Raw genomic sequence first — 22,085 nt, 5'->3', positions numbered from 1 at the left:
TCTACGTTCGTTCTACCCGACCGTTCGCTCGTTCGTTCTCGCCCCCCCCCCCCCCCCCGCGCGACGGAAACTACCACCAAGAGACTGCAAATTTCGCAGGATCGATGGGGAAGGATTTCATCCCCTCTACGTCTTCTGTTCGCGAGAAGATTCGATATTCCTTTCTTTTTCTTTGTTTTCGAAGTTTCTTTTCGGGTTTTCCTATCCTTAACTGTGTTTCACAAGTGTACGCGGAATTTTAAAGGTTGAAACGATACGTCTTTCAGTGACGAATTCTTGGTTTTTTCAGATAAACGTTATTTTTTGTTTCACTTTGGTTTTTCATTGAGATATATTCTAGGCGCATTCGTCCTGCAACGAGTGCACGCTTGATTTTTTCATTTTGTTGCACGTAGAACGAGAGATTTTTGAAACTGAGTTCCACGGGTAACAGGTTAAGGAAAATTTTAATGAGTCCCAAGCGACCCGATCGCGCTTCTCCCTCGCACTGCCTAAAAGTGCCGGTCTATCGGCTCGTAGAATCGGATGGAGCTTATTTACCTCTTTTCCTTCTAATTATTCATTTTTGTTTTTGTTATTACCCGCTTAGAACTGGAAAAATGTAACGATCGATAGCATTTGAAATTTATTTTTGTAAAAATAGAGAAGCGTAATTCATTTTCTAAATTGAATTGAACGAAGCGCGATCGCGCTGCTTCGATCGGGTTTTTGCAAAAACCGGTAGAAGTCAAACGGTTAATTGAAGAGTGAATTGGATCGAAATTAGAGTCACGTTTATTACATCGCAAATTATGTTTGTTACTTTTTGATTTGATTTGATGACAATTATTTTCCTATTTGGTAAATCTATATCGAAACGTATTATTTAATCATGTTTTCAATCATTGTCATTTTTCAGGATCGATAGGAAACAAAATTCCATCCCCTTCGCGTTTTCTATTCACGATATGATTCGATCGTATCCTTTTTTTCTTTTGTTGTTTTTTCGGATTTGTTTTATTTTGTTGGAGATATATATAGAAAGCTGCGCGGAACGAATTTTCAGGGAATTTTGCCGATTTCATTTTAACGGTGGGATGTTTTTCGCGAGATTCGATTAAAACCGGGTCACGCTCGTAACTTTCCGAAGAGCGAAGATGCGCGGTTTAAATGGGGCGTGAAGCATCATTGATTGCAATTCGTTGATTATTATTCTCTTCTTTCGCCGGGAATATGAGGGCTGGTTTGTAAATACTGGGATACTCGTTAAGGCTCGTCGGGGAATATGGTGTACGGATAATCGAGTGATTGCAGTTTTCGCGTAAGGGGGAATCGATTGTTGCAAAATCGTTTGTTATTGGAGCGAAATGGCGAACCGCTACGTATTATTTTTACGTTACCCCTTGGCCGAAGTTTTACAATTACATTGTAAGCGAAAGTACGATGCTTTAATATTATTGAAAATATTATTCGAAAGTTTTTCAAATGAAACGCGGTTAACGAAGTTGGATTGATTTCGCGAACTAATTATAACGCGTTTAACTTTTAATACTGACAGTAATAATCAAGATTCTTAAATCACGAGTGTAACGATATAATAAAAATTAGATTTAAATTGCTGATATGTAGATTTATAATTTTAGATACTAATTTCTAGTATCTAATCTAATCTAATCTAGTGTATTAATGATTTTATTAAATTATATATACATTCTTGGAGATGAAAAGGTGAAAATAGACTCGAAGACATTAGCAGGAAAAGAAAAAGTATAAAAACTGATTTGATTGTGTTCTATATAAGCAGTAAAATTACTGTAGAAAATGGTAACTTACGGCGCATAATGGCGCATAATGAATACTTAAAGTGAAAGTACAATAACGATCTCAAAGTATGGAAAAAATGATGATCACATTTGATGACTTACCTTTCCAAACTCACTGAGGCCTGGCGTTGAGTCCTGCGAACTGTTCGTCTCGCGAACTGAACAGACTGCCCTGCCAAGAAAATGTCTGTTAGAATTTCCTTCTTTCCGAGCATAACACAATTAGAAAACTGATTGCTTATCATAATTTTCTGGTTCATACATAATCACAATGCAACTATAATTTTTAAGTGCTGTACTAAGCAAACTGTGACCATAAGCTATAATTACCCTACATGTTCTTTAATGATGACGTCATGAATTCATGACAATTTTCAGAATCGAAGTCAGCTTATATATTTACGAAAAGTGATTTAATACTGTGAAACGTTTAACGAGTTTTGAATATCTAGACCTTTTTAATATAAATGCTTCGAAAAATGTTCAGTATTATATTTCAATTGTAAATACGACCTTTTATTCGGTCCAAAATATTCCATTAAAAGAGATCATTTATGAGATATAATGAAACCATTTTTAACTAAACGTTTTCACGAAAGTGTGCAGGTGTTTTAATTATATTGTCAGAATAAACTGAAAAATTACGAACTCGCGGAGCTATTCCTTCCGTACAGCCGGCCACGTCCGTTTCATTCCATCCGTCGAACATCTGTTTTACCTTGCAATTCAATAACGACGGGGAACAAGTCACGACCGAACGGAATTCAATTTCCCGGTTCCACGGAGGGACGCGAGAAAATAGAGAACCCGCGAAAACAAGAAGAAATTAATAACCGTTTATCGTTGAGCAATCGGCCGGTATTAAAAATCAATTTGCACGGTAATGACCAGTTTTTTGTTTGCCGGCTGAAATTTAATTCGTTCGTCGCGAGGGGGGCAGGGCAGGGTAGGGGAGGGAGGGACAAACGTTCGGCCGCGCAATCTCCCGGCCGCTTTAAAATCGAGAAATAATTTGTCACCGGGAAAAGCAATTCCTTGGTTCGGGAAACGGGCGTATAACGTCGGAGGTGGTCACGGCCCGGAACGCCGAAAGATCGTCGGCGACTCCGCGAAGCCATAGAAAATTTAATCCGCCCCGACGAAGGCCGGTAATCTTTCTTCTCCGCTCGATTTTCGCCTCCCTCCCCCCGCCCCTCTCGGCGGGTCCGCCGCGGAAATGCTTCAGAGGAGCGCCATGAAAGAAAGGTCGACAGCTCGTCGTCATCTAGAATTGCGGGAAACGCAATCGTCCCGACAATTCCCTCTTTCCCACGGCGGGGCCGGCGGGGAGGGGGGTGCGCGAAAAGACAAAGAGCCGTAAGAGAAAAGGCGAAAGGACGGGGAACGAGGTTAGAGATTGACGCCTAGGCCTACGGGGAAACACCTTTTCTAAATCGATATTTTATTCGGACCGAGTAAACGCTTGATAGGAGCGTGCTTCACCTCTTGCCCTACGATTTCCTTCTGAACTATGATCCATCCGACTACTTTGTTATTAATAATTTATTGAGAATAAGGGAAAATTCGAGACTTGTTCTGTTAGTGTGTGCTGTAAGATATAAGCATTGATAGGGTAGTAATATGTAATTTGCGTTCAAATAAATTGAATGATATTTTTTTGTTAAATTCTATTTGAAATCATTACGAGTCTGGTAACTTTGGAAGTTATTTAGGTGATCATTTGATGCTAGTAATAATAATGTCATAAAATAGACCGATTTGCTTTATGTTTTTCTTTCAGGGCAGCTTTTAAGGTTTAATAAAAGAAATAAAGGGAAATAGATATAGTAACATGTAATATGAAATTTACATTGCTGTGCAGAAGGCACTAAACAAAGTTTTATTTCGCTAATTAACAGTCTGAGTGTCTAGTCAAATAAACAGAAAGTTTTCAAGTTTCAGCCTTAACTCAATTAACTTCATTATTATCATACCATTTTCATTATGCTCATAAATATATATATTTAAGAGAACACGGCGTACATAAACTAGAAATTCCATAAAGTCAGGATGCAGCCAGAGGCGATTTCAGAATTTGAACTGAATTATTTCATTTAGCATCTGATATATTATAAACATTAACATTTAACATTAAATCAGAAGTGCATTGCACGAAAGTAACTCGGCATATAAAATATTACCAAATTAATCAATGAAGAATCGTAATATTAATAGATTTCTTGTACTTTATCATCAGCCAATAGTTATTTCGGTATTAAATCTAACTTTAGAAAGAATCAGTATAAAAATTACGAAGATACAATTACTTGTATAATTACGAAAAGGGACATTAGTATCTTCCACAAGAGAAGTCCAATTACAAATGGATTCGTTTTTCGATATTCCTGTCGATAACTATTTGCCTTGTTTTATTCGCAACACGTTATAGGAAAGTAGCGAGCGTCGGGTTATTTGTTGAAAGGGAAAAATATAGCATCGAAAGGAAGATTTGTTCTGGAACAAGGCGAGTCGGGTTCTTATTTACAGCTTCACGAGGTATAGTGTCGAGGGGCACATAACGTAGGCAGGGATTGAAAACCAGGTCGAATCGGGTCGTCGGCCATTGTGCAATACTTTGGACTTGAACTGTTATATAGTTATAGCCGACGATATCAGTAACCGTGTCGTACTTTACATGCGGAAGATACCGGTGTCATCCCGTAAAACTCTTCAGGGTATACGGGGTGAGCTGTGTAACGCGACAGCCCCAATTATATTCGTTAACTGAACATACTTCTCTCTCATAAATGACGTAATCTCCGAAACCTTTAGTAAGACGACCAGATTACGAAATTTTATCTATCGTAGTTCATAAACAATTTTTAAAAATTCGTAAAATAGAAAGCTTAACACTTAACACTCGAGCATTATGGTGTCATCCCGCAAAACTCTTCAGGGTATACGGGGTGAGCTGTGTAACGCGACAGCCCCAATTATATTCGTTAACTGAACATACTTCTCTCATAAATGACGTAATCTCCGAAACCTTTAGTAAGACGATCAGATTACGAAATTTTATCTATTGTAGTTCATAAACAATTTTTAAAAATTCGTAAAATAGAAAACTTAATAACACTTAACACTCGAGCATTAGTATTTGTAATTTACCGATACCATTCACCAAGAAAGTAGAATTTCTATCTATCTAAAAAACTTCTACAAATTACTTTGTGAAAACATGAATTTGTTTCTGTTGAATTGAATTTGTTGAAATTTCTATAGTTTATTAATGGTATAATATTTAAGAGAATTGCAAGAGAAATATTTTATATGTCACTATATATTTTTTACATATTAATTCGAAGTTTTTATTGCATATCAAATAATTGAGTGTAATTCAATCTATTGAATGGAAAATCATTTTTGTTTATTTAATAGTACGATGCAAATAGCTGATAAATATGTTTCAGAGAAAAGTGACCTTATGCACATTGAATGTTACACGATTTCTCCGTAAATGTTCCATGTTTGTTAAGTTGCCACAACAGCGTTAATATGTCAGTACTCCTCGAGTACGATATCGGAGCCAGGAGAAAATATTTGTAAACATCAGTTATCAATAGCGAGGTATAACGGTCAATACTAACCGTGCAATAACGCCTTGGAAAGTTCACGCGGATGTAACATTAAAGAGATATCGCGTGTTGCTTGGCTTGCACATTTTTCGACTGCACATTTCTATCGCTGCATTTTATTAAATAAATTGTCCACCCATAAGATGAAGGGAATAAAATATTTAAAAAATATTTTTATATAACGAAATATTTTAAATATTTAGTCTCGAAACAGAATTTATTACGACTGTGCAATACTGTAACTTATAAGCATGATTGTTGATGCTAAACGATCATAGACCATTTTCAAAATTGAGGTCACATTTATTATATGATTTAAATAAAACGATTACCCAGAGAAACAAAGATTTGAAACGCTCCGAATATTCCTCCTAAGTAAACCCGACGACGGTAGAATAGAATTGAAGGGATGCATAAAATAAAGCTCTATTTACAACAACACGGTACACGTGGCACCGTGGGACACATAAAACTTGCCCGGAGGATTGATGTCCTCGAGGAACTCATATTTCTACCGCGTTTCGACATTACGCCACGGACAGCCCCATGTTTCTCGTGAATCCGGGCACGTTGATTTCAGGCTTTCCCCATGAACGGAGGAAACAATAAGAAACTTTGCAAGTTGTAAACGTTGAACAGTGGATCGCGTCTCCGGTGGGATTGAATCGCGGGACTTAAAGCCCCGGGAAATTCGTCGGAATACACGGGGACCGAAGAGGGAACCGCTGAAACTTTTTCCATGCGGGCGGAACGAAATTCTGACCGAAGATCGATTTCTTATAGAAATGATCGGTTTATCGGACATCGTTGGAATCCATTGGTCCTTTCACGCGCTGCTCTCCCGCTCGTTCATCTCTTGATCACGATTCACCGCATTCAGGAAATATTTTTCATGGATTTCAACCCCTTTCGTTCCTGTATCGAGACACTCGAAATTCAATTTTATTCCGATAACTACGGATTCTACTAATTTCTACCGATTTTTGATTTATTTGTTCGAGAATCGTAATGAGATCACGTGGAAATGGAACTTTTCTGGTTCTGAAGAGTTTGCAGATTTTGTTGATACACTGCGATGTTAATTCTTCTAATACGTTGAGTTTTATGTATATTATTTCGAAATCCTTTAGAAAAAGAAAAAGATTCTAAGTATACTATATGTCCATGAAATATGGGAAATAGAGGAAACTACAATATAATAATTGATAACAGAAGGATAATATTTAATTTCAATTCAAAAGAATTGAATAATATTTATGCTTCTTGATCTTTCAGCTCGCGAATAAAATCTTCAAGGAAAATATAGTTATTTTCACAATATACGTTGACTAACTTGTCATTTTTAACGAAAATAAATACTTTGATAAAAAATGTTACTCCAACTATCAAAAGATAGGTGACGATACATCGATTTTATACTGGTGGCTAGTCCACCAGTTCACATTTTACTAATATTGAAATATGCGGTTTCAAAGCGACGCCACCGTTAAGTAAGGAGCGAAATTCCATTAAAAATCTCCACCGCGAGTCCGACGCGTTATTACAAGACCAGGGGTTAAGTAATGCGAGTTCCAAAGGGAGAAACCGAGAACAAACACTTCGAACCGCAAGGAGCTAATTCGTTTGGACGCGATTCAATGTTCCTATAAAAAAAGGGGACGAAGAACCGACAGCGAGAAGAAGGCATAGGTCGGAATCTCATTGGCGAAATTCGAAAAATCTGATTGCCCCTCGACGAACGAAACGGAGAAAAAATTTGCTCGGCGGATATCGAGAGTCTGGTTGTTGGCCAAAAGAAAAGTACTTTCCGTTCCTATCGAAACAAAGTTCTTTTGGGCTTCGCCCCCGTCCATCGCGCGGAACGTAAGTGTAGGTTTTGGCAGGGCACTGAAATCGTCGAGATGGAAGAAATTTCTGCGCGCCAAGGTTTTAGATTGCTTCGAGCTCTTTCAGGTTGATCGGCTCGCGGGATAGGTTTTTCCTTCGGCGATGGATCGCGGCACAAAGCGGGACGAACGATTCGGTAAATAGTACTGGCCTTGCTTGAAAGACCGGAGAGCGGAGAAGTAAGTTTCCTTTCGGCGATTAATTGAAATGGAAAAGCGCTCCCCGCCGAATGTTTTATACAGGCGAATCGAGTAAACGCGAAATCCTGCCGTATGATATTCGGAATTGAGAGAGCCACTGAAATTTTCTCTCCTCGTCGAAGCTAATTGTTAAGAATATATACAATTAAGCAATAACCCTCACCGTCCCGTCTGCATTTCTATAGTCGAGGAACACTTAGTTTTTATGATAGAGAAAAAGGCCGGGACACGTTAAATAATAATAAAAATGAATTTTGTTTAGAATTTACCTGGATGTTCCATATTAGGAGCTGTTTTTTCAGATAGCAGTTTTTGACTTTATTTATATTACTGTGGTTTGAAACCATTCAAATTTTTGCATTATTATCGACGAGTGTATGAACTTTATATTTAACTTTATATTTAGCCATTATATTTATTATTTAGAAAAGCTATGTGATTTTAAAATAAAATAGGATTTTATTATGTTCTACACAAACTTGTTTTTTTATACGTGATGTAATACTTCAGTTATATTTGCCTGTCACTAATATGATTAACTATTATGTCCATTATATTTGTACGCTTATTTACAAGTGATTCGCGAAAGGGTCACTTGCATAACAAGCATAATTGGTGCAACTCGTTTCTTCGCATGTAAAGTACGGCGACGGAAGCAACATGTATTGTCATTAGAAATGTTTTCAATAAGAAAGAAACATGTTCTGCTGAAATAGCAGATATACTGCTCTGAATAATTTTATTTTTCGCGGGTCGTACATATTGATTTTTCTCCACTCACCAGGAAGTATCGCAGGTATGCGTCAAGGTAAGGTATCTCGCACCCAGGCCGTAAAATGTCCTGAGAACGCCCAGCGAATTCCCAAGGGAGTGACCACCTTCTACTCCGATAAGACTTGCGATTTTGCCTTCTCGATGCGCCTCGATAAGACCTGTGCAGACCAAAGAACAAATATCACCCTTCAATAATTTCTCTAGTACGTATAATCATTATATTCTGAGAAACGGTTATTAAATATTTAATCTTTTCCTTGTATTCAGCGAATATGTACCTTTTTTTCTTTATAATAATCTGTCATCGTACTGTCACTAGTCCTTTATTTTATCCTTGGGTTTAATGATACACAATGCGTATAAATCGTTAAAGATTATCATCAAATTTAGCCTTACAGCAGTGGAATTCAACGTTTTGTATTTATATTATTTACTATTATTATAAGATTTAATTTTTATAATCTTTTAAATTGTACTTTTTAAAGTATCACGAATAAAGTGTAACAAACTGTTGTCATTTTGCAGCATGGCATACGTGTGCAAAGGGTTAACGCTGCAGTACATGTAATTTCTCTGTTTATTTCTACGAATTGAAGCACACCGTGAATTGTCCATAACTTTTTACGGTAACAATGTTTATCGATGGTTTCAGGTTTCACGGGTAGCAGTGTCTGTGTTGCAAGGCATGAACCAACCATCAGCTCGTACAAGATTTGACAAAACGCACACTATCTCTCGAGAGACAAGTGAAATGTCCTTTTCCTAACTTTCTACAGTATTCTTTTCGCGACCCCGATTCGGTTTCCTAGTTGGCGGAGTTTCTTGAGCTTATGAAAATGGCTTCCAACGTAGGTTACTTGTCGTCGAAACTTTTACAAGTTTTCACGCAGGTTACAGACTCTTACACGTCCCCTCCCCCTCTCACTCTTTGCCAGTAGAAATGCCTTGCCCCTTTAACATGGAATAATTTTCTGCTTTTGCAACTATGTAAACTTTCCATCCCTTGATTTAACAATCAAAGGTAATGCAAAGAAAATTACGGTATTGCGACAATTTTCTGAACATGCATTCTATTTAAGACAGCGAAATTGGCTTCTAACGTATATTTGAATATTTAGAATGTTCTTTAAACGAGTAAAATATTCATTTACTGGAATTGATTTCGAATTGGGTTTCATTATTACTAACGTGTAATTAATTATAATCAGAAAATGACATTTTAATTAAATTCTTCAAATATCTTTGGTTCTTTGATCTCTTGATCTTGTCTTAATTCCTTGACGAATGTATTTTATAAGGAACAATTTAGTTACATGGAAATATTGCAAGCACGAAACACTGTATTATAATGTGAAATTTATGAAACAGAATGTAACGTAGATTATTATTAAGCATATTCCACGATTTGGTTATTTATGGCAGACCACACAGGGACATTAAAAACTCATTACGTATAACGTTCATTATAACAGAAACCATGTTTTTAAATTTGAAATTCGAAAGCAATGTTCTTCTGGAAGTTGTTCCCTTTTTTCAGAATTTTAAAATTGTCAGCGTCACGGAAAATTTGCGAACGAAAAAGTTCGATAAAAATTTCTATGTTGCGAGAGTAGTTTTCAGGTGCAAACGAAAACTCCCTCGTAAATGTTCGCCATTCCTGATTAAAATCAAGAAAAAGCGAACTCCGTAAAATCGAGAAGTTTTTTATAATCAAGAACTCTGACACCTCGTTTTTGTTAACAAATTCGAATGAAATGACGAGACATTTAAGTAACAATAATAGAATAATATGTCTCTTACTAAATAACTCTTGTCGAAAATTTATGAAAAAAGTTCAGCCGTATACAATTCAGATATTACAATGGTTAACGATTAAACGATACTATTTTACAAATTTTAGTGTCCTACTGTTATTTATAATTTTTTATTATTATTTCGTTGCAAATAAATATAGACACAAAACAAAATACTGGCAAGGAGGCAGGCAGTTGAACCCTATTTACATTAACAAGTACAGGTAACCAAGGTGGTATTTAGGTGGCACTTAAAATGTCAAAAGGAAGCTCCATAAACACTGCATATGTTTCAAGATTAAATTCCGCGTGTGTACTATAGGTGAAGATAATGAGTGGCAACGAAACATGAATTTTATTAAATGCGAAGGGTGCTTCGAAGGATTTAGTATATTGTATAGTTATTAAAGAAATGATTATGATCTGCTCGGTAGAATTAGTAATAATATACACGCAATAAGAAGACAATTAGTACAGAATCAGTTAAACTGTATTGGTTGAGGAGCAAGGAATGGAATTAATTTCTTGAAAATGGCAACATCTAACAGTAAACACTGATTACCTTCTTTTAAAATTAATACTGTGAGAGAAGCTCTCGTAATATTTGAGCTGAGAATATTGATTGCATTTTTACATAGAATCAGTCACGACGAAATAGTTCATTTAAATGTACCACGGACTATCGAAGTTCTTCAGAGGTTCTCGACTGATTAAACAGTAATTAAATAATTAAATAGGGTAGGGCGACTTATGCCAGTGTGATCGATTAACATCATACGGATAAGGTAAACATTTTTCAGTAGCCTGTAGGGCTTCAACAATATGAATTGGTTTTATCAAGTTGAAACCAATAATTACTTTCCTCTTGAACGATACTGCTTCAGAGAAATCGAGCAATTAATACTAGTCTCCTTTGTCCTCTCGAGTTTCCTCGAGAGCAAACTTCCTGTCAGGTTCTGCTGTTTCTACTGTATCCATTGTTACTCGCAGTTGGTACGCGTTCCTAGCAATCTAATTACCACTTGAACAAGTACCAACATTTAAAACTCGAAAATCTGATTTACCACTGTCTGCCGACCGTTATTAAAACTCTTGTCAAAATATAAACGAGCCGATTGTGCTCCGTACAATACGGAACTTGTTACGATTTTTCGTTCGCCCGTTGACTTTACGTTTGTCAATAATTGATTATGCTACTAGTCATTGTACTTTGTTTTTAAATATTCCTCCTTCGATATTAAAATATTTAAAAGTATTTTACACATTTTTACTGATAAGTAAACGTTCATCGAAACTCCTATGCAGTCGAAACAGTTTTCATGATAAAGTAGAAACTAAAAAGTCAAGATCATTCGTAACGATTGCTCTATTATCTTTCTTGTATCTCCTACATTCAACAAAATTTGGTATCGTTCGATATGTCACCGAGAAAATCAATGTCTAACACGTTGTGCGCCACGTGAATTTTGAACGTTCCACATAATATTGCTTATTCTTTCATATTAAAGACAAATAGCGTTAGAATTAATTATTAACACATACATTATACACACTATTATCTAGTCACTTACAGTATTAAATATTTTCATTCAATATCAAACGTTGTATTGTAATACACATGATTTACTTCTCAACTATGAACGATACAACCACTTTACCATTAATAATTTATTGGAAAAAGAGAAAAGTGTAATTATTGGTATCAGAAGAAACGTTTAATTTGATTTAGAAAACGTCGAGTAATACTTGTGCTTGTTAAATTCTCTTTAAAATCTTCAGCACGAGTCTGATGCGTCGCCATTAGGCAAAGGGTAATGTTTAAGTAAAAAAATGTCACAAATACGGGTGACGTAGCAGTCAAAGTAAAAAGATTTAAATTAGTCGACGGATGCGACAGAAGTGAGAAAAATTGTAAATCAAATAAAACCGAGTACATAACCAATGAACAGATTTTTGTGGACAGATTACGTGTCCGCTGAATAACTGAGAATTAACGAAACAAAAAATATCGTCAACGTTCCATTTCATAACGCAATTTTTGTTCCCGCGTAGCGTCGACGAGAATGAATCGCGGGCCGTACCATTTCGAAATCCGCGATAATGCATCGTGCCCCCCGAGAACGTAAATCTTTGTCCTTTTTCTGTTTCTCGGCGCTATGAGATTACATTTTTTATTTTTACAGCAATCCAGGGGAATCGTGTCTGATAAATTTTGCCCGAACCATTACGTCCAACTTGATCCTTTATGTTGCAATCTCCTTCCCGATTCTTTCTTCCTTTCTGTTTTACTTGCTCTCACCGAAGCTCCGGCCGCGGTTTACATATCCACACGACAGTTTACACAATTCAAATCCGACTAAAGTGTGCTCTCCGTGACGTTTACTTGCCGGTTACTTGAGAAATGGAAAATGGACCGTATTTTTCTCATTCAGTTATTACTTTGTCTCAGGCGGGATTAATTCAAGCGTGAGGCGAGCGAAACAAATCGTCCCTTGAAACTTTGCTCGGGGAAATCGAAGTTTCAGGGCAAAGTATATTTTTTATGCGAACAGTTTCATACAGTTTGTATTTATAAACCAGACACTGTAATGTTTGTAAATTGCAATAGATGTAACAGCAATTAAATTTACTTACAAATAAAGTTTACTGTAGCATGGTAACATTATTGCAAGTGAAACATCATTTTAAAAAATATTGTTTTAATGTTAAATTTGTAATTTTAATTTTTGGAATTTTTTACAACGCTGTTAATTTATGCAAACGTATGACAGTGATAATAAGACAATTACAGTTACTGTGAGATTATAATAAGCTGTAATAAGACTATAAAGTCTTCTTATTATTAATATCTTATACTATTGTTAATTATAATTATTAATTCTACGCCCTATGATTTATTTCTTAACTATGACTGATACAACTACTTTATCATTAATAACTTATTAGAAAATGAAAAAATTTCAATGCTTATTCTATGTTCACGTTTACTTCAAAGGTTAACGATTGATAATAGAAAATTAATATGAAATTTATATTTAAAACAAATAAATAGCACTCAGATCTCCCAAATTCAGTTTAAAATCTTTATCGCGACAGTGACACGACATTATAGATTAAGAGGTTAATATATAATACTGTTATTAACAATAATACCCCACCGATAACAGAACTATCTCAAACTATCGCGAATGTATGGGACACACGAAAGTAATTTAGAAAATGCAATACCGAAAGAGTCTCCTATGAAACGCTGCCGTTTACGGGAAACAGTGGCACCGCGATCGGATTTCACCGGCGGAAGATAGGTTTTATTAAAGATAAACGGTGTGCTCACCTTTGACGGAGGTAACCAAAGTTAAATGTTGAGCATTCATCTCGGCCAGTCGGCGGATCACGTCGATTTGTTCCAAGGAAAGTTGAACTGCATTCAACTGAGCTGCGCCGCATGGAACGTAGGCGGACCAAAACTGAAAAGCAAACGCGACGGTTGTTATCAATGCCCCCGTGTTTCATTTTCGGCGGGAAACGTTCGGCGCAAATTAAAAATGACGGCGGAACGGAAAGCGCCGCTTTCAGATCATAATCAGGTTAGGTTAAATAATAGCGTTTACGCCCCGATAAATCCTCACCCTGGCACACTTTTTATTCTACATTGTTCCCCTCTAACCCCTTTCATTTAAACCTCTGTTTCACTTTAGCCATTGGTTGTTATTCGTGTGTATATCGTCATTGTTGTATTCTTGCAACGTTATAGGTAATTTTAATATTATACGTATTATGCTATACTTAATGTAATTCTACGTTATACTTTAATTACTTCTTTTTGCGATTTTTTAGATTACTGATAGAGTGATAAGTATATTACATTAGATATTATTAATTACATTATCGCTATGATTATCATTGACAGATACCGACGTCCTGTTACGATAATCGATATATTCGAGATCTTCAATCGTTTCTTTCCAGTTAACATTTGTTCGAATATTCATTTATCAATTTTATTTTAATGTTAGATTGTAATGTTTCGTATATACTATTTTATACTATATTTATTTCTCTTCCTTCTGTCTTTTAATTATATTTACAAATATTAGCACTGTTCCGTGATGTACGATAAAAGGGCTATTAAATTCACTATTAGTATTATTGTTAGCTAAATAGCGGAACACGTGGAGGGATAATCCATTAATACATTAAAACAAGGCGTTCGGTTCATTTATCGTGCACGTGACACTCCGATAATTGTGGCACCTAACGAATTCATGAGTTTTGATAGAACGGAAGGGACATAAATGAATTATTAATATTCAATACGCATTCACAGTCGCGCAGTATTATGTGGTGGTAATTAACCACCGATTGTAGCGCCATAATAGGTTCATACTCATAACACTTGGGAGCACTTCGGAGTGGTCGATAAACGATTAATTAACACTTCTGACTGAATGGCCAATGCACTCATATATCCGCGCAAGACACTCGACCGTTTTCAAAATCATTTTGCCGCGATATTAAACCGATTAATTCGCCAAATAACGTTCATCGCGTAGCCGATAATAGTCCTTCGTGGTATTCAAAAACACATCCGCTCTTGCGTCGGGAAATATTGTCTATTACAATATTAAATATAATCGATTTCACGCCGATTCGAGAACGTTAGGCGTTACGTCGTGTAACAATGGCCGGCTACGTGAAATTTCTCCGTTGAAGGATTCGTTGGAACCTAACGTTGTCGATCGCGTTGATTCATGATTTCTTTTTATTTTCTAAGTCTTTAGAGTTTGTCCAGTAGAACATTCGGTGAATTAAATCAGTATGATAGAGTATGGACACCCTATGATTCTTTGTGTTCTGATGTAATAGCTCAAGGAAATATATTTTAGTAAGTCAGCTTCTTTTTATTTTCTAAGTCTTTAGAATTTGTCCAGTAGAACATTCGGTGAATTAAATCAATATGGTTTGTATGGACACCCTATGCTTCTTTGTGTTCTGATGTAATAGCCGAAGGAAATATATTTTAGCAAGTCAGCTACATTCTAGACTACATTCTAGAAGATTGTGTTCAGTAGTCGTTTCGAAGAAATATTATGCAGGTAAACGTAGACATTACTGTCCTGAAATGTTAGTTTTGTTGAATATTCAATACCTCGTACAGCCTTCTTTATTTTCCATTACAGAAATCATTCTCCTAGAGATTTATATACTCACGAAAATCTGAAGTTCCTCATGCTTAATTTTTATGATCAAATGTTCGTGTGATAATTAAATGAAATATTACGCGCCGCGTAATACTACTTTAAACACTCGAAGAATGAATAATGAATGGATTGTTTACATGAAAATTAAACACGTTATTGTATGTTCGCAAAACAATAGATTCCCTTAATTAAATTTGATATTAATTTAATTAAATTATTAAACCGGGGAATATTGAAGTTAATTACTTAAACAACCCACAACAGGAACGCAATAATTATACGTGAAATAATTACGAGCAATCTTCTTCGTTCATGCACCCACTGTTCATTATAATTAACACTAGCATTATTATATCGGTAAATATGACTGGTTTCTGTTGTTCCCAATTATTTATACCTCGGAAGCATTGAATATTCGAAATAATTTTGAAAATGAATAGTTTCGATAAAACATTATAATGAATACCCGAAGCAATTGAAAATAATCTATTACAATTTTTATAGGGACTACATATCAATTATATTAAATGCTCGTTAGTTTGAGTGTTAAGGCTACATAAAATTGCGTTCGACAAGTATATACATCATCTTAAATCGCAGAATATGTAACACTTATTTCTTCTAACGATTTATTTATTTCTTTACGTAAACATGTAATTCTTCCTTCTGCTTCAGTTTTTCATCAGAATATTATTATAGGTGCATTTGCCCATATATGTTTGATGAAATTATTGAAGCTATTGAATACATTGTTAATTTGTGTTCATATGTGGATATTTATTAATTCTGTACCGCATAGATTTTGTTACGATCATGAACAAAAATTCGGCCCATTGAAGTAACCAGTTAACTTCAACTTTTATATGCTCAGGCGTGAAAGTTTAACACTAGGTTCACGGGCATTTATTGTGCACTTCATTCTACTATTCCTAAAAGAATTGATGCTCGTTTATTTAGATCGTGGAAACTGGAGATTTGATAGTAACTAAAGGGTTAACCAATGCACGAGATATTCCAATTACCTTCCCTGTTACGTACCGCTAAAGATTATCATCTAATTATTCGTGATAATCAACTGCGTCGCCTGTCACGGACGGCGTGCGAAAAACAGACGATTCTTCGGAAGCAATTTTCACGGTGTGAGATGCAAGGGGTTAAGGTGAAAAGGAGGCACGGGCCGGAGGGTCAGGGGGAGGGGGAGGTTTGAGGCACACCTCTACATTTCACCGCGTTCCGCTTTGAGAAGCAACGTTACCAATTACTCGGCGGTCTGATTACCGTGGAGTTTCTGCGCCAGCGTAAATATTGAATTTCGGCTCCAGTCTAACCCGATTGGCATCCCCGATTCTCACGGAGTGGCTGCCACGAGATCAACGTTATTATACTAATCGCGTGATGATATGGCGGGTACCAGAAAGACGCGGGCCGAGTTATATACTGTACCGGGTGCCGCGCTGAATTTCATGCAAAATGGGTTACCGTTTAAATTAGAAGGGGCGGATTGAGCCTCGCGTGTACCGTTTCAAGGGCGGCTCTGTTATTAGCTTAATTAGCTCGTTTTATCCGATATTTTTCAAGTGCCGCTCATATTTGTCGGCGTAAGCGATAACGTATACCCAATTAACTTAATGTTTCCATCGTTTTCCGCGGGCGATGTAGGTTCATTCCAGTTTCGATCTACAATTTTTCACAGAGATTTTCTTCTGAAAGATTCCACGGGAATCAATTTTCTCTGTGTTAGATATGTACCGTTGATTAGCTGAGAAAGGTATTTAGCTGTGAAGATTTGTTTTATTCATCTATTTCTGGATGTATGTATTTGCAGCGGTATTGGAAAACGTAATTTGGTTGTTCGTTGGAAATATAAGGAAAATAGTGTTAGTGATTATTACAAATTAATCTGTCGAGCGTTACGAAATGCAGTTTCCATGCACTTGAGGAAAGCATCTTTTCGATTTTATTAGGTAATACAGGAAGTCTCACATCTTGTTAGTACTGTGTAAAAATATTATGAATTTTATATCAAAGTTTATGGAATATAAATTTTTGTGAGAATCACAAAATTATATCATTTAAACATATAAAAAAATAGTTGACAATCGATGGAATTTTGTGTAATAAAACCATAATATACAGGTATGTATCGAAAAATGATATAAATTATATACGGCATTATTGCCAATGTGTTTAAATCATTGTTTAATACTTCTGTGTCATTATTCATTCTGTACTTATTGAAATTCAAAAATGATTTATATAAATTTCCTATAATTTCACATGATTCACATGAATTATCTATAAATATTATACATTTTACGTCGTAATTTTTATAGAGTTCTGAATGTACTAAATGAGACATTAAGGTTCTTTTCGAAAATGATTCGCATAATATGCGAGCTGCAGCTGGCTTCATCAGAGTCTATTGATACACTGATACTGATATTGTAAAGCTCGTCTATGTAACCCGATACGAGTATAACTTTGATATGTCACACGCCTGGTGCACTCACAACATTTTCATATAATTTCGAACTGTAACTATGATACGCACAGATAACAGAACTATTTGTTTCGAAAATTTAACTATTCGTCAATTTAAAAATTAAGTCAGTTCTATTCCAAATATATTTATCAGTCTTTCAAGAAAAGTTCACTATTAACTTCGATCACACTCACTTTTAATTCCAAAATAGAAAACCTTTGAATAATTGAAATTCAAAGAAGAATTTCTAAATATAAATTGCATTTATAGTCGGTCAAGTGAGAAAACAAAATTAATTTATACATCTAAGACGTCGCTGTTTATAGGTATTTCATATTGAAAATTCGTTTAAAAATGTAACTAAAAGTTCTGTTGCTAACATGTAACCGATGCTAAAAGATTAAGCGATACAGAGGCGCACGGAATTGAGATAAATAGCATAAGGTTCCGTTCCGGCGGACACGTTGTGCGTTCAGTAATTTAAATTGGCTTCACAAAGTTTTTTTAAGTCTGTCATATTTTAACGAGAAAGCTTCAGCCCAAGGGACCGCGTCCCTGCGTTAAAGTTGCCGGTTATTAATTATCCGGTTACAAATTAAATAACCAAAGTTTGTCTTTCTGTCAGTGAAACAGGTTTCGCGATAACCGGCGAAATTTCACATAAGGAAAATTAGTTCGTACCCCGAGCTGAAAAAAAGTTTGACGCGGGACATTTCGCGGTTACCTTTTTACAACACTTGCCGTGACCAGTGAAAATAATTGAGTTGTTTGCGTGCGGCTGAAACTTTCGCGTTTAATTGGACATTTTCCGAGGTACATGTTGGGTACTCCTGAACTATAATTACTTACATGACTCTTGTTGTCGAAAATGTTACATTTGAGATCATTTTAAAAGTCACGTAAGAAAGTTTTCCTTTATTGTTACTGGGTATATACTTATTCGTTGTCATTGTGAATTAATTTTTCGTAATAAATAATAATTTTGTAAATGAGCCACTTAATGTACAAATCGATTATCTCCACACAGAAAGCAAAGAAAAATGATGTAGTTATATATCGATTTGTCAAATTTCCTTTCAAATGGAAAATTAAATGAACAGTGTAGAATGTATTTTATTTTATTATTACGAGTATACTCTTAAGCTAACAACTTTATAAAAAGCACAAAATCATTACTGTAATTTGATATGATCGTGAAACAAAGCCGAACAATGAAGAAATTGATTTCAACTAGAAAAAGTTAGATATCAATCAACCACATGAACGATAAAACCTCAAAAAATTTGAAATGTGGAATTAACCGGTTCGGCCAATGAGGGGTTTAAATGAATATTGATGTATTACAAGATATACTTTACATAATAACAGTTCTGCATAATTATTTCAATCTAATTATCCAATATTACTTTCAAAAATCTATTTCATAAACTCTGCAATACCTCCGCCGTGTAATCTCAAATAATAACTCCATAAAATATAATTTCACCTCACAATAAGAAGATTACAGTATATATATATACTTATCGTAGGTTTTAAGGAAAGCTACTCACTCAGCTAAGTGTTCAAGGAATATTTACTTGTAATTAGTTAGCTGTATTTAACGCGTAAACCTCCGGTTTCAAATATTGTAAACTAGTCTCAAATATTCCAAACAAAATTCAACGAACACAAACACCATTCGATTCTTTCGAGTTCAAACGAAACATAACTTTGTTAGAAATTGTTCTGCCTCCGAGTAAACGTGAGCATAGAACGTGCACGGAATCCTTCCATTTTTCTAACATATTATTAACGACACAGCTGTTCCATTGAGCGCAGTTATAAAATAAATCAGAGGGTACAGTGTTAACCTGTTGTCCAGGCTCACGCTTTTTTCTCACCTATGAATAAATCCGTTTCTTTACCTTCGTTCTCAAAGGAACAAAAACACTAACGATACTTTTTATATTTTTTACTTAGCATTCCATAGTTGGACCCCGCCAGTGGAACCTGTCAGTGAAATTGAATTTTTTGTTCGTTATTGTGTCAAGGGATATTCTTTTGTTCTTTCCTCGCATTTTTCAAGCTGTTGCGGTGCCACAATACACTGATTTCATCCCATCTACGCTCTAGACAATTTGAGTATTACATTTTATTCTTTTTCTTATTATTAACGTTGTCCTTTGTCAACGAAGGGCCTATGCACACGGAATCCATGAATGAGAGAAAATCCACGAATAAAAGTGAAAGATACAAACAGCGGAAAATAGGTGAATGAAAGACAGAAAGAGAGAGGGGGGCGACCGAGGGGGAGGAAGAGAAAAAACACGAAACGGGCTCCCGTTCCTGCAGCTACTTCTGCGGGCGTGCTCATAAATTCCATCAGTCACGCTTGGTTAAGCAATATTTTCATAATGGAAATCGCGCCGCGCGCAGGTGATCGCAAATATCAAGAAAATTCATTTGTACTGTAAACACCGTGTCGTCGCAACAACGAAACAGAAAAATGGGGCGAGGGGTGGAAGGGCGGAATGAATAAACTCGTTTAATGGAATTCGCATCGATTCCGCGGAGGAGTTCGCGGTTTCGTCGCGAGATCTAATTTCGCGAGGAGCGGTGACAACTTAAATATGACAACGGCGGGTCGTGCCTGTTTTAATTAGCGCGGGAGCATCGAATTCGTAATTAAATCAACAGGACCTTTCATTTTTACTTTCGCCGCGACGAGATTGCTTAGCCGCGCGCACCGGCGAAAACCGAAAGAATTTTAATTGCGCGCGAGCCGCCTTTCGGCCGCGGCCACGCGAGAACGGGCAAATTGTTTCCCGTCGAACGTTAAGCTGACGGAACGCGAGCATCCGTTGCGCGCAAAAAAAAAATCCCCTGGCCGAAGCGTCTGTCTCTTTCTCGTCGTTGCGCCGGATCCGCTGGGAAATCTCGTCTTTTCCTAGGAATATCAGTCGGATCCGATCCCGTTGTTCCATTTTGCTGCTTTCATTAGGAAAATTATGTTCGGCGAAAACCGGCGGCCGTCGAGATTATCCGTTTCGCTTCCGCGAGGATGAACTTCACTCTTACACTTCGGAGGTCGTATCTCTGCCGTGCGTCGGTTAAACCTTTCCCTTGCAATTTCATTCTTGGCTCACGGGTTGTATTATGCTATTTAATCCCTTGTCTCGTGATTTCTTTAGTGCTTGATGGAACTGTTTGGTTTCTCGCGTGTTTCAACGTTTCTTGATGCTGGAACTACTGAGCGATATAAGAAAGATCACTGGGGATTCAGGACGTATGATTTTAACCTTTCCGTTAAGGTATTAAAAAGAAAAATAAAATATTAAATATTTTGACGGCTTTTATGCGTGATTAACGAACAAATTTTTTTCTTCGGAATAAATAAAATCTGTTCTCAAACTAGTGTAACGTGTGTAAAGGACACTTCCTTCGTTTGTACTTAGTTTTCGTTTAGCTAACGAAGTTGAGCTACTAAATTAATCCCTTCATCCCTGAACGTATATTTTATAAACTACATAACGCCACTAGAGTAACACAAATCTCATGAAAAGAAACTTACAACTGCGGATCGATCAATCGAAGCACATGCACTGACAGCTGATGGGTTTTTTCTTGCTCTCCAGGAATTTAACCCTTTGTGGTACGATTTAATTATGAAAAATCGTGCGTGATAGTATAAACTGACTTTTATAAATTTTATAAAAACCATAAGCGTTCGTTTACTGATATTGAGTGGCATTTCAGTTTCGCTATTATTGAATTAGTCCCGTTGATAATTTTTCGTAAAGGTATCTTTTCAGAAATTATGAAAGAGGAAACCAGGAATGAGTCATTCTGTCTCATCTGATAGTTTTAGCGTTAATAAGGGAACGGGTTAACTACGATTTCCACTGCGTGTTTGCTTATCACCGGCGCGGCGTGTCAGGAAAATAGAGACGTCGGATTTGGTTGGTCGCCGCGATACGCGGACTAGTTAAACTCCGGACAACACCGTTCAATTTTGCGGGGTGGCTCACTTGTCAAGTTAATACACGGACACCGTGTTTTGTATTAACCTATTTACCGGGTGATTTCTTCGTCATGAATATCGATGCGGACACGAGTAAAAGAGGACGATAACAATCCGATAAGGGATATCGTCCGAGTGTTACGCCGTTTTCAATGGAATTTATACAGCGCGTAGTTCACACAATAATATTTGACACGTACTTTTGTTATCTGCGATGGTTAGGTAGGGGATGAAAATAACTCCCGAATTTGGGGATGAAAATATTTTCTGGAATATCACAAAAATTATTCGTTTTAGAACGAAATTCGTTAAACGAAGGTCGAGTATTTTTT

General features: G+C 36.3%; 1 protein-coding gene and 1 long non-coding RNA gene across 2 annotated transcripts in view; one reads left to right on the top strand and one right to left on the bottom strand.

The window, feature by feature from the left end:
* Positions 1–22,085, top strand: part of LOC143175273 (uncharacterized) — a 325,389-nt gene that overhangs the window by 72,734 nt on the left and 230,570 nt on the right. The window lies entirely within an intron of this gene.
* LOC116429003 (dipeptidase 1) overlaps positions 1–22,085 on the bottom strand; it is a 224,846-nt gene that overhangs the window by 45,985 nt on the left and 156,776 nt on the right. The window contains exons 6-8 of the mRNA XM_031981335.2: positions 13,405–13,537; positions 8,285–8,435; positions 1,905–1,974 (exon numbers count right to left, since the gene is read on the bottom strand). Of these exons, the coding sequence (XP_031837195.1) occupies positions 1,905–1,974; positions 8,285–8,435; positions 13,405–13,537 (354 nt within the window). The remainder of the gene's footprint in view (positions 1–1,904; positions 1,975–8,284; positions 8,436–13,404; positions 13,538–22,085) is intronic.

Source organism: Nomia melanderi, chromosome 14, assembly GCF_051020985.1.
Source record: "Nomia melanderi isolate GNS246 chromosome 14, iyNomMela1, whole genome shotgun sequence".
Classification (NCBI taxonomy): Eukaryota; Metazoa; Arthropoda; class Insecta; order Hymenoptera; family Halictidae; genus Nomia; species Nomia melanderi.
This window is presented reverse-complemented; position numbering and strand designations above follow the sequence as displayed.